The sequence below is a fragment of the Choloepus didactylus genome, chromosome 6 (assembly GCF_015220235.1).
Source record: "Choloepus didactylus isolate mChoDid1 chromosome 6, mChoDid1.pri, whole genome shotgun sequence".
In the NCBI taxonomy this organism is placed as follows: domain Eukaryota; kingdom Metazoa; phylum Chordata; class Mammalia; order Pilosa; family Megalonychidae; genus Choloepus; species Choloepus didactylus.
Window position 1 is genome coordinate 90,887,873 of NC_051312.1, and position 13,533 is coordinate 90,901,405.

Genomic DNA, 13,533 nt, shown 5'->3' on the forward strand with positions numbered 1-13,533 from the left:
AACCAGTTCTATTTGAAATTGTAGATCAAGGTAAATGAGTGTTAGGATTGTGCATTAATGAAAGGATACTGATATTCTCAAAATCCTTAGCTAATTTACAGATCTGTTTTACACTTTTTGTTCCTGATTTAAAGGGTTGGTTTCCCAGTAACCATAAGCTTTTTTAAAACTCTGTAGAATAAGAAGTGGTTTCTACTGTTTAGATAGTTAAGATTGAGACTGGTAAAAGATGTTAGATTGGCATCATGTGGATATATAATTTCAGTTACTCCATGGGACCTTCATAACAGTAAGAAGTGGAGTTGTTTCCCACACAACACCCTCACCCATTTGTGTCAGATAACTAATTTGGGGAATATGAAAAAACAGTGAGTTTTGTTTTCTTTTGTTAACCTTACATTTGTTTAGTATTTTACAGTTTAGAAAGCATATTTTAATCCATTATTTCACTTGGTTTTCTTCTAGGTAGAAACAGTCTATTTTTTATTCCATTAAAAAAACAAAAATCAAACAAAACAAAACCTCTAATTTTAGAAATTTAATAGAGTTAAGTGACCTCTTCACATGACTGGTTGGTGGCAGAGTGAGACAGAATCCAAGTTCTCTTGGACCAGTTCTCTTTCTGCAGTATCGCTTTGACCTCTTACATCTTTAGGAACTGTAAGACTCTGAGACAGTATCACTTCATACAAAGGACTGAGTTCTTATCTTTGTATTGCATTTGGAACTAGGACCAAGAGTTTAAAGAACTTGTACTGCCTAACTATCCTTAAAGATATTAGTCTGGGATTTAATTACAGAAACTGATTATTGATTTGTTACCTTATAGGAATAAAAGTCATTGGAGAAAAGAGTACACTGCCAGGAGGATGTAACCTGAAGGGGTTTATTCCTCCTTTGAAAGATTAGTTTAGTTTTCACGGTGCTTCCACATGCATTTTTCATCTCATCCTTACAATAGCTCTATTATTGCCATTTTACAGATAAGGTGACAGAGTCTCAGAGAAGATAAGTGACTTTCTTAGAGTCACACAGCTCATAGATGGGCATGCTCTGGTCTTCTGCCTCCTATTTCACAGGACCACACTTTCTTGGTGACACAAGCTCATAGACATTTGTTTAAAATGACTGTTGGTTTCAGTTGCTGTGGTGATTTCTGGAGAAATATCATCACCTCCTCTATTTTCAGTCAGCCATCGCTCCCAGCCCCAACAACCCTCCCAGCCCCAGCGGACCCTGCTCCAGCATGTGGCTCAGTCACAGACTGCAACACAGACTTCAGTGGTGGTGAAATCCATCCCGGCATCTTCTACTGGTGCAATCACCCACATTATGCAGCAGGTTGTATTCTCTCTTCTTTTTCTTCCTACCTTCTGTAACTTCCTCATAGCTGAAATAACATTGTTTCATCTCTTATTTTAAGAAGAGAAATAGTTGAAATATAGAGTGTTTATGTAGTTCTTTCATCTTTGAGAAGCAAATGGAATAAATGAATTGAGGGTCTTTAAGAAACATATTTTGGATCTTCTGTGAACTCTTAGCATTTTAAAAGATGAATCTGTCAACATCAGAATTGTCCACTTTTTTATTGTTTTTTTTATTGTGTTTTGCTGTTTTTATTGTTATAGAAGAAGTTATCACTAAGGTGAATTTATATGTTTATTTTATGTCATATACTGTGCTTTTAGCTTTATAAACATTAACTTTTAAACGCTTTCTAAACATTAACTTTTAAAATTCTCACTATGATCCTGCAAGGCTGATATATTATTATCCTTTTTCTTTTTTTTAAGCAAATGAGGAAACACATGCTCACAGTGGTTAAGTAACTTGCCCTAGGTGTCAGAGCCAAGATTTAAACTGATCTAATTCCAAGCATACTGCCTCTCTTTTATTATATAAATCTTAGATAGGTCATGGATATCAGATTTATGCATGACTTATTAATGGTAGTCAATAAATCACCATCACTCAACTGGTAGCAGTTGACCCTAATTGTAGGCAAAATACCTGAAAAGCAATGAAGAAATGTTGAATTAAAAACTTGTATGTGTAAAGGCATTATTATATAATGGAGAGTTTCAGTTGAATCTCAAAGTTTTAAAGTTTAGAGTGGAGGTGTAGCATATGACAATGCAGTAGGGAGAATGGAGATGCGGTGGATCTTCACGTGTCACTGAGGAAAGCCAGCAGCCAGAGGTTTTGCTGGGTAGCAGGTCTCGGCCTGGAGTTTGGCCTTTATCTGGCACAGGTTCTCAGGATACCTAGAGAGGTTAGATAGGATGGCCCTAACTGTGTCACTCAAGATTGATGCCTTCTCCCAACACTGTTATAACTTACACAAGGCCACCTCCATTCTGCTGTTAGGAATGCTCTTACCCCTCTCCAGTTTCCTACCTTTCTGGAATCCAAGTCTCTGGGAAGCTGATGCCTGTAGACCTGAAATCCGAGCAAAGGGGCCAGGAGAGCTAGTCAGGTGGGTTATTCACACAGACCTTGGTGAAGCCTAATGAACCATCTTCACCCCAAGCAGGAAGGGTCCCTGTGGGGACTGGGATGGGCACATTCCTCAGACAATATCACTTACCCTCCAGATGGTGCTGGGCATGCATATGGCCAAAGTGGGCGTCTCTGAATATTGGCTTTTCTCTGGGTTAACAGTTCTGATGACCAGGCTGGGCAGAGCTGTTTCCTGAGCCAGGAAGCCTTTCTCTTCCTCTTCTGTGTTGGGCTGTGCTTTCAGAGAAACCTTATGCTGCTTATCTACTAGTTCTGTGCATGCCAGTACTTACCCTGTAGAAGTGAATAGGCTTGTTTTTGCAGTATTTAATGTTTGAGAGTTGGAGTTACAAGAGTCTCAATCTAAAGTCCCCTGGAAATTTCTTGGTCTTTTTAGGCTGTTCCTTCTGAAAATTTTTGAATGAATCTCATAACCAAGTCTTTTCTGGTTTGAGGAAAACATAGAAATGTAGGAGTTTTTCTTACTTCATTCTTACTTTTTGCCTTTTTTTACTTAGGCATTAAGCAGTCATACTGCTTTTACCAAACACAGCGAGGAACTTGGAACTGAGGAGGGCGAGGTTGAAGAGATGGACACTTTAGACCCTCAGACAGGTCTGTTTTACCGATCTGCTCTGACTCAGCCACAGTCAGCTAAGCAGCAGAAACTTAGCCAGCCCCAGCTGGAACAGACTCAGCTGCAAGTAAAAACTCTGCAGTGCTTCCAGACTAAACAGAAGCAGACCATCCACCTGCAGGCAGACCAGCTCCAGCACAAACTCCCGCAAATGCCCCAGCTTTCCATCAGGCAACAAAAACTCACCCCTCTCCAGCAAGAACAAGCACAGCCCAAGACAGATGTACAGCACACGCAGCATCCCATGGTGGCCAAAGACAGGCAGCTTCCTACCTTAATGGCACAGCCCCCGCAAACTGTAGTGCAGGTGCTCGCGGTGAAAACCACGCAGCAGCTCCCTAAACTGCAGCAGGCTCCGAACCAACCAAAAATCTACGTGCAACCCCAAACTCCCCAGAGCCAAATGCCGCTCCCAGCCTCATCAGAGAAACAGCCGGCAAGCCAGGTAACGGAATATTGATAGCATGCAAAGTTAAGCTTCTCTGTTCACGGAAAAAAATGAGAACATCACGATCCTATCATGATAGCAGTGCTTTCTCCTGGCAAGAGGAAATCCAAAAGCCTCATTACGCTGGTATTACTTTACCCCATCAGAAAGTTGACATTAGGAAAGAAATGCACACATTAATATAGGAAGAAAAAAAAATGATAGCACTCAGAACTTGATTTTGCAGGCAGTTTTTAATGAAATCACTTCAGCATTGACCAACAGTGCATAGAATGATGTCCCTAAATTATATTTATTTTTTAGGTATAAAATATTTATTTTTGTGATTGTAAATGCTTATTTCTGTGTCAATAATGCTAAGTAAACTGCAGTCTTTTTAAGGAGCTTCACTGAATGTCTTCCTTTGAAGTTTACATCATCACCATCTAGTTAATAAATTTATTTTCTAGATTTATCTTCTAGATTGCAGAGGAATTATCTGTGGGTAATCAAAAGAAAAATTATACTAGGGAAAATCAGTGGCTTTGGAGTGATATATATGTGTGTATGTGTATATTATAAATACATATATATATATAAAATGTTTGTATAAATGTATTTTGAAGCAAAGGTTAAAAAAAAACTTCTTTTTATTTTGCAAAGCCGAAGATTATACAAAATAATTTGAAGTGGATTGAAGGTATACTGTGTGGGGATGTAAATCCCAAAGGAAAACAAGGCTGCTGTGACTTTTTTTTCCTTTACTGCTTTGAACCTTGGCTGGCTGAAAAAGGTTCTTTCAATCTTTCCTCTTTTCCTAGGTTCCTTAAAAGTAACCAGATACTTCCCATCAAGCCCCCTTATTAAAACACCAAGCGTCAAAATGTCTTCCTAATACCACACAAATGTTTCTTTTGCCGTATTGTCTGGGGTGTTTGATGAGGTTTTCTCAAAAGAGATGTAGCTGTAACACACACAACCCCAATTTATTTTCAGGTGGAGCAGCCAATTATAACCCAAGGATCCTCTGTTACAAAGATAACTTTTGAGGGGCGCCAGCCTCCCACAGTTACAAAGATAACTGGTGGCAGTTCTGTGCCTAAGCTGACATCACCAGTTACAAGCATATCTCCCATGCAGGCCACTGAGAAGACAGCAGTGTCAGACATTTTGAAAATGTCTTTGATGGAAGCTCAGATTGATACAAATGTAGAGCATATGGTAGTGGACCCCCCAAAGAAGGCTCTTGCCACTAGTATGCTCACTGGTGAAGCAGGATCGTTACCCTCCACCCGTGTGGTGGTGGCAGGGATGGTGAATTCCAGTCCCCAGCAACAGAAATGTAGAGAATCCTGTTCAAGTCCATCTGCTGTTGGCCCTTCCCTAACAACAAGGAAAATCGATACACCAGGAGTGCCTACCACAGGCCAGTTTATGCGTATTCAGAATATAGGCCAAAAGAAAGCTGAAGAGAGCCCAGCAGAAATTATCATCCAGGTAAGAATCAGAAGGGAAATGAAAAATCTTGGGGATCTTGGGGGTTGTGGGTTTGGGTTTGTCTTGGTATGTCATAAGAAGGATCAGATGTTTTGAGCCAAGATGACCAAGGAGACATAGAGATTATTTTTGAGATGATGTTTGACAAATTTGGCTTAATACCTATTAAAAATTTACAAATCTATATTTATTTTTTGGAAGAAAATCACAGAAAATTTGTGAGTATTGTCACACAGCGTATCTTAGAGGCAATCAAGAGTCCTGAGGCCATACGGTAGCTTGCTTTTATAGGTGCCAGTCACATTTCCCTGTGTCAACTCAGCAAGTCAACTAAAAAGATCAGCAGTTTCCTGGGTCCCAACTTTGGGCCCCCCAATCTGGGCTCAAAAACTCCTGAAACATAACTAGATTGCACTTCTATTTCAAATTAATTTCAGGGACCATCCTTAGAAAAACATAGTTCTTGTTTTTGAAACAAATTTATGGTTGTCAGGACAATAAAACCACAATTACCTGGAAATTCAGAAGAAACATGTTATATGGGAATGTTTCTAAATAATTTAGTTTTATATCTAACTTGAGATTAACCTTAAAACTGCTTTTTATTTCATTGTTGTTAAAAATTTTGTAATGGGTATTTTCCTGCCTTGGTAAGTACAAGCTAGAGATCATGATGGATTAATTCATTGGCAGTAGATGTTCTGTGCCTCACATTCCCTTCATTCTCAGTCATCTGTCATTGTGCATAATAGATAAAAGCTAAGGAATTACAGATTCCAGACTATCCTCTGGAAGTTGTGCTTTATTTCCCTCTCAGCTTGCAAGCTGTCAGGTTGTTTTGTCATTTGTCATTTTCTGCTAAACTGATTTATGAGCTTGGAAGGTATCAGAGCAGCACATTTCAGTTTATTGAGAATTTGGATTTATTGAAATATGGGTAGTGTAGGATTAACTATAGAATCATTGTTGTGTGACTTGGAAGTTCCTGTGGCAAACTTTCCTCCTATGCAAGTCTAGGCTGTCTGTGAGAGAATGCAAATTCACCAGGGTTAAATCAAACAAAATATAATTAAGCATGGCAGAAATGCTTGAAGGAAAGTAGAAATGGCTATTGAGTTATTCAAATAAATCATTCCCCTCTCTAAAACTAAATGTTAGTGAATGAAACAATTCTTGACTAAAGGATCTTTTGTGACTATTTTTCCCCCTAAAGTGGTGGAGGGTAAAGTAGAAAGGAATGGTTTCTTGGTTTTGCCATACGTTGTGTGACTGTGGCAAGGCCACTTAACCTCTCTCTGCTTAGTTTGTCATCAGTAAAATGGTAATAAACCATACCTACTTTACAGGATTAATGCGAGGATTGCACAAAATTGAGATTAAGCACCTAGTTCAGTACCTGGTAGGGGTCACCCAATGGATGGTAGCTGTGATTATTTTTACTAAAATTTCCTAAGGCTATAGCAGGTTTAGATTGGTATAATCACTAAACTGAAAATAATTTTGGATAGCTTATTTGGAAATTATTTTTATGTATCTTTATTACGAAGGATTAAAATGTGATTTGCTTCATGTATCAAGAATGGTAACTAATGAGTAGGTTCTCTACAGAATACTCAGCACACTTTTAGCATGTACCATGTGCTACGTGTGCTATGTCAGAGGGAAGGGCAGCATAGTGATTAAGAACCAAGCTTTGAGTCAAAAATACCTAGATTGGAATTTTGCCTCTACTCCTAGCATTGTGTCTTTAGGCAACTGAGTTAACATTTCTACCTCAGGTTCTTTACCAGTGAAATGTAAACAGTAACACCTTCTAGGGTTGTTATGTGGATTAAGTGAAAAAATGTATATAAAACACCTGGTGAAGTGTCTGATACAGAGTAGATTCTAATAAAGATACTGCTTGTTATAATCATCAATAATATATTGCTAGAACATTTTCAGACCTTATTAGTTATGCTTAGCTTTGATCTTAATTATTGATTTTACTAATTTAGTAAAATACCTATAGGGATTAATGAAGGAAGTCTGCAGAAGTGCTTTGACTCCTTGAAGAATGTTGATTTCCTTAAAGAACAATTGTAAAGATTTAGTTTAATATTAAATGCTTTGAAAGAGTGGCATTGTTCTTTGTGGACAATCTGTATTTCATTTATTTGTTCATTCATTCATTCCACATCTATTATTAATCTACTGTGTTCCAAGCACTGTGCTGCGTGCTGGGGATGGACGAGTAAACAAGATAGATTTATCTTCTTACCTGATGGAGTCTCCATATATGGAATACATGGAGTTTTCAAACTGCAAGGATCTTTAGAGCCTATCTCCTCCATCTTATTTTATGCCAGATTAAACTAAGCCTTAAAGAAGGGAAGTGGCTTATTCAGAGGCACACAGGAAAGTCAGAGCCACAGCTGAACTAATCCAGGTGTTCTGACCCCATCTAATACTTTTTTCCACAATCCTATGTTTTCCCAATGATTAGGTATATGGAACAGAGGAAACAAGCAATACTACCATCTTAGAATGAATGCCTAGGCATCATTATTCTCTTGGTAGTGTTAAAACTAAATTTATATCTCCCTCCAGTAAAGGAGGTTTTGGCCAGGTATATTTGCAAAGTGCTAATATTCAACTTTGCTCTCAGATTTTTAATGTTTGAAATTTATTATTCATTCTGCCAATGTTTATTGAGCATCTGATGTGTGCCAGACAGGCCTTGTTCAAAAGGCTCTGGGCATCTAGCAATGGACAGGATAGTCAAGATCTGTGCTCTGGTCCATGTTCTCATGGAGTTTAAATTCTAAGGGCAAGAAACAATTTAACAAGCAGATGGTAAATGCAATGAAGAAAATGTAACAGGATGTAATAGAGATGGGAAATGGATGGCCCAGTACTTTCGGTTTCATGGTCATGGATGGAAGGTGTCTCTAAGCCTTTTTTTCCAATTATTTGCACTAAGTTACAGATGACAAGAGGGAGATTTGGGGGAAGAGTATTCTAGGAGGCGGGGAAGATCAAAGGCTCTGAGGTACAAGTGAGTTTGGCATAAGATCAAGGGGGTTGATTTTATAGCAAGTACAATAGGAAAAAATTGTTGAGTTTTAAGCAGGGGTATGACATTAACTGATACACCTTTTAAAAGGAGCTGTCTAATAAAGATGAGGAAAAGAATCTGACAAGGTAATGTTAGCCCATAATATGTCTGCATCTACTGGTATTTTCATTTTTAAAAAGCAGTTTTGTCCTCTCTTGTATGTGAATCCTTCACTACTCTCATTTTCAGTAAAAATTGTTATTATGCGACCCAGACATATAATTTCCCCTTTGTATTACAAGAGGGTTACCAAAAGACAAAAAACATCGTGGTGTCAGCAAATTAATCATTCAACTTGCAGAAAAGAGCAAAATTTGACTACATTTATATTTAAATTTGCTTAATGATCAAGTGAAAATGTCCTTCAAAGTCCGTCTGTTGCATTAGGCCACAGATTTTAGCCTCTCCTTTGTTAGAAGAGGCTCCATACAGAGTGGAACTTTGAGTTGTACAAGACTTGGATTGGAATACTGGCATTACCCCTGACCAACTGTGTAACTTTGATTAAGTCACTTAACCTCTCAGTTTCCTCATTTGTAAAATGGGAATATTTTCCTTACAGCGTTGTTATGGAGATTTAGTAGAATATATGGGAAAGCACCTAGCACAGTGCCTGGCATTGCCCATTAAATGTTGACTTCCTTTTTTCCTTCCTTAGCATTGTTGGAGAAACCTTCTGTTACCTTTTCTTCCTGTAAAGCTTCTCCTGTGTCTTCTCTTCCAGGCCATTCCCCAGTATGCTATTCCTTGTCACTCCAGCTCCAACGTGGTGGTGGAGCCCAGTGGGCTCCTTGAGCTAAACAATTTCACTAGTCAGCAGCTGGATGATGATGAGACAGCAATGGAGCAGGACATAGACAGTAGCACAGAGGATGGAACTGAACCAAGCCCCTCTCAGAGTTCTGCTGAAAGGTCCTAGTGATTTGGACACAGGAGAGCACTTTAAAATCTGCTTGGTTACCAAGTGTCCAGGGAGGCCCTTGTATTTTGATGTCTGAAGAGAGCACTTTGCCCATAATTAGGCTGTGGACCTTGAAACAGCAGAGTTTTCAACAAGATACTGCTGTAGGAGCAATGTTTTAAAACTAAATCAAACTCACAAGAGAATGTACTTTTTTTAAGAAAAAACAAAAAAAGAGAGAAAAAAATGCACATCTACAGTGACTTACAACCTGATATTCTTTCCCTGTTGGACCATGGCCGATGGAAAAGTTTGTCTTGCAACGGAAAGAGACTTTTCCTATGAATGTTCCTCAGCTGGTTTCTACTGAGCAAAACACCATCAAAAAAGAAGAATGTGAAGAGTTTGTATTTTTGAAATGGTGTGTCAGGAATAGTTTTGTTTTTGTTTTTGAATCTTGTACATTTTTGAAAATCTCTGGAAGTGTTGAATTGGTTAGCATTTTACATTTGCTCAGTTCATAATTAGTTTATAAAATTTCTAGAAAAATACTGGCATTAAAAAATCCTTGTTGGATGGTGGAAATTAGATCACTAACCAGTGGAAAGTGCTTTTTTGGTGGCTTGTACATTCTGACCAGTTGTATGCTAATTTATTGTGTTATTGTTTCTTTGTGCTCTAGGCAGCACACTTTTCCTTGTATTTATTTAAGTCTAAAAATTTCAGAACAGGCTGTATACCTTCTGACATATTTCCTGTAAACCAGGATTGCTTACCCTCTCCACCTCCAGCCTCCCCCTCCTCCCCTTTCCCTTTCTCCACACCTCCCCTTTTACAACAACTTATGAGAAAATGTTTCATTGTGAAGCAGAGGAAAAGAAATATTTTCTGACCCAAAGGAAATGTTCAGTTATGTTAAGGAAAACAAATTATTCATCCTTATGATGCTGTTTTACATTGAAATTGCACATTCATGTTGGACTGAGACTTTGAAAATAACTTTTAAATACTTTTTTTTAAACCCTTTTGAAATGTATAAGTTCATTTACAGTTCTAAATGTAATGTTTTTAAACATCCTACCTTTTTAGGACACAGTTTGTTCCAGCAATATGTTTGGGTCCTGTGATAGCTGTCTGTCACAAGTAGAGTGAGGGGTAAGAGGGTGGGGGAGGGTAAGAGTCAGTTTTGACAAGTTGTGACAAAGGAAACTATACTTCTCATTTTTAAAAAATGTAAATAGAAGAGTTTTTAACGGTTTTATATGGATTTCACTATAAATAAGCATTTTAAGACTGACAAATGTTAAACTGTACATATATATATCAGCATAACTGCCCAGTTTTTTGGTGCTGAAGTACTGTAAGTAGAATTCATCAACAGTCTCCTAATTTTTGCATCTACATCTGAAAAAAAAGCTGTGATATTATAGTTAATAAATTCCAATTAGAGTGACACTGAAGATTAAAGACAAGCATTCATAAGATGCACTGATCTCTCTGGTGGTTGTCAATATTTTACTGGGTGATAATGAACTTACCTATAGATGGAGCTGTTGGATAATATTTTACTGTACAAATTCTTGTTTAAAAGACTTTGTGACTCTGTTTCTAGTTAAGTGATTTTTTAACCTCTTTTGGGTCATAGACTTCTTTGAAAATCTGATTAAACTATGAACTCTCTCTCACCAAAACGATACACATGTCAATATACATGTTAGATTTTGCATACAATTTTAGGGGTTCATGGGCCCTCAAGCCTATCTATGTATATTCCAGATTAAGCCCTCTGTTTTGGTCAATCCATTACAGATGTAAGTTTTTATAAAATAAAATATCTTTTAAATATTCATGGATCAGGTAATAAGAGAAAACTTGAATAAAGTTATTATGTTCTACAAATTCTGGCAGCATAGCATACCTGTGTCCCTTTGAGAATTTAGTCTTAATATGTTTCAACAACTGGAATGGCAAATGAAACTTCCATAGTCTATGTTTATTATTATGATGGTGATGATATGATGATGATAGATATTAATAAATTACCAAGTAAGGGATTTAAAATATTTTTTAAGTTGCTAATTCCAAGAAAAGCATGAATTATTTATTCAACAAATATTTATTAAGTGTCTTCTATGAGCCAGGTACTAATTTCTAAGCCCCACGATACCACAGTAAACAAAGTCCTGCTCTCATGGAGTTTACAAACAGGCCTTGCTTTCTGTTGATGAAATGAGTGTGAGGGATGAAGGAAGAAGGAAACAATGACCTAGGTTTCTAACTGGATGGGTGGTGATGCCATATATTGATCTCCAGACATCCTTTTACTGAAAATTTTAGCTATATATATGAAGTACTAATGTAATCCATAAGTTAAATGTAATTTAAAAATCATACCTTTGAGGGATATTCAGAGGTTACAATGAAAATGATGCAAAATTATTAGGATCCTAATGACATTATAGGCAGTAATAAGAAAAATCCATTCAGTTTTAAGTAAACTTTAATAAGTGCCTAGTACTGCAGATGCATTTTATGGTAACTTAGAGAACTTACATATATATATAACAGGTTTTTTTTGAAATTTCATTTGCCATGCAATTTACCCATTTAAAGTGTACAATTCAGAGATATTTAGTATAATCACAGAGTTGTGCAACCATCACCACAATCAATTTTAGAATATTCTCATCACCCCAAAAAGAAGCCCTGTACCCCTTAGCCGTCACTCCCCTATTCCACCATTCCCACCTTCCCAACCCTAGGCAATTATCTACTAATCTACTTTTTGTTTCTATAGTTTGCCTATTCTGGACATTTCATATAAATGGAATCATGCAGTATATGGTCTTTTGTGACTGGGTTCTTTTGCTAAGCATCATGTTTTCGATGTTTATCCATGTTGTAGCATGTATTGGTACTTCATTCCTTTTTAATGGCTGAATAATATCCCATTGCATGGATATACCACATTTTATTTATCCATTCATCAGTTGATGGACATTTGCATAGTTTCCATTTTTTGGCTGTTAAGAATAATGCTGCTTTGAACATTGTGTACAAGTTTTATGTATGTTTTCATTTCTCTTGGGTATATGTCTAGGAGTGGAATTGCTGAGTTATATGGTAACTATGTTTAATTATTTGAGGAACTGCCATTACTTTCCAAAGCAACTGCACTATTTTATATTTCTGCCAGCAAGTAAGTGTTCTAATTTTTCCACATTCTTGTCAACACTTGTTATTACCTGTCTTTTTATTATATCCATCCTAGTGAGTGCAAAGTGGCATCTCATTGTGGATTTGATTTGCATTTCCCTGATGGCTAATAATGTTTTAGCATCTTTTTTTGTCCTTACTTAACATTTACATATCTTCTTTGGTGAAATGTCTTTTCAGGTCCTTTGCCCGGTTTTAAATTATGTTTTATTATTTAAATTGAGAACTTATTTTCCCTTTTAATTTTGTTGTGATAGATAGATATAGACATATATATATATCGTAAAATATCACGTTAACCATTTTTAAGTTGTATATTCAGTGGCATTAATTATATTCACAATGTTGTGCTACCATCACCACCATTCATTACCAAAACTTTTCCATCACCCCAAACAGAAATAAATTGAGAACTTTTGAAATACAGGAAATATTACTACTCTTAGGAGAAAAGTAATCTGTCAGGGTAGGAGACAGTACAAAGGAAATAGTGGTCAGATGATCTGGATTTGAGTCCCAGACTCCTCTCTTTTTTGATCATGTGACCTTGAGCAAGTCACATTTCCTCTTCGAGTTAGTTTGCCCATAATTCAAATTGAATATTTTTGACTCCGTGGAATTATTGTGAAGGCTAAATAGTGCATGTAAAAATGCCAGGCACAGAAAGTTGAGTTATGTGCTTGGGTTTTTTTTGAGTCTAGTAGTTATATCACTCCTACTTTGTAATTAGAGGGCTCAGTGAAGTTAAATGATATACACAAACTTCCATTATTAGGCTAAGCCACGAGTTGCTACTCTGTAGAAGGATGTGTTTATGTCATCAGATACAGGACTGGCCATTGAAATGACAGAGGAACTTGGTGTTGGTGTATACTATGAACTCTTCACTAGCCTTAGGTGCCTTGCACATAGAGGTACTCAATGTAGATTTGTTTGTTTTTGTTTTTGTTTTTTTTTTAGTTCAATTATGTGTTACAAATCCCATTTAGGAAGAAGTAGAGTGAAGAAAAGTACCATATAAATGAGGCCTTTCCCAGAAAGGACAATGAAACAACGTTCTGCTGCCTCTGCTTGCAGGTTTATAAGCCTTTAAGTGAGATTTGATGACCTATGGATTGAAACGAGAACTGAAACAGTAAAGTCAGCTTCGTACTTGTGAGAAAGCTCACTCTGCCTTCTCTCTTCCAGGCTTACACACACTGTATACAAAGAATATGAAAACACTTGTGCTGTTTTGTTTTTTTTTTCTTTTTAATCAG

General features: G+C 37.0%; 1 protein-coding gene across 14 annotated transcripts in view; it reads left to right on the top strand.

Annotated features, from left to right (window-relative positions):
• The window catches only part of EMSY (EMSY transcriptional repressor, BRCA2 interacting), a 111,268-nt gene extending 99,266 nt beyond the window's left edge, over positions 1-12,002 (top strand). For 12 of the 14 annotated variants that reach the window (XM_037840747.1, XM_037840742.1, XM_037840745.1 and 9 more), the window contains 4 exons: positions 1,190-1,341; positions 3,018-3,581; positions 4,560-5,060; positions 8,882-12,001. In XM_037840747.1, the coding sequence (XP_037696675.1) occupies positions 1,190-1,341; positions 3,018-3,581; positions 4,560-5,060; positions 8,882-9,076 (1,412 nt within the window). In that variant the 3' untranslated portion in view covers positions 9,077-12,001. Of the gene's footprint in view, positions 1-1,189; positions 1,342-3,017; positions 3,582-4,559; positions 5,061-8,881 lie in introns of all 14 variants that reach the window. The other 2 variants (XM_037840754.1, XM_037840755.1) reach the window with 1 other exon arrangement.
• The last annotated feature ends 1,531 nt before the right edge of the window (positions 12,003-13,533 follow it).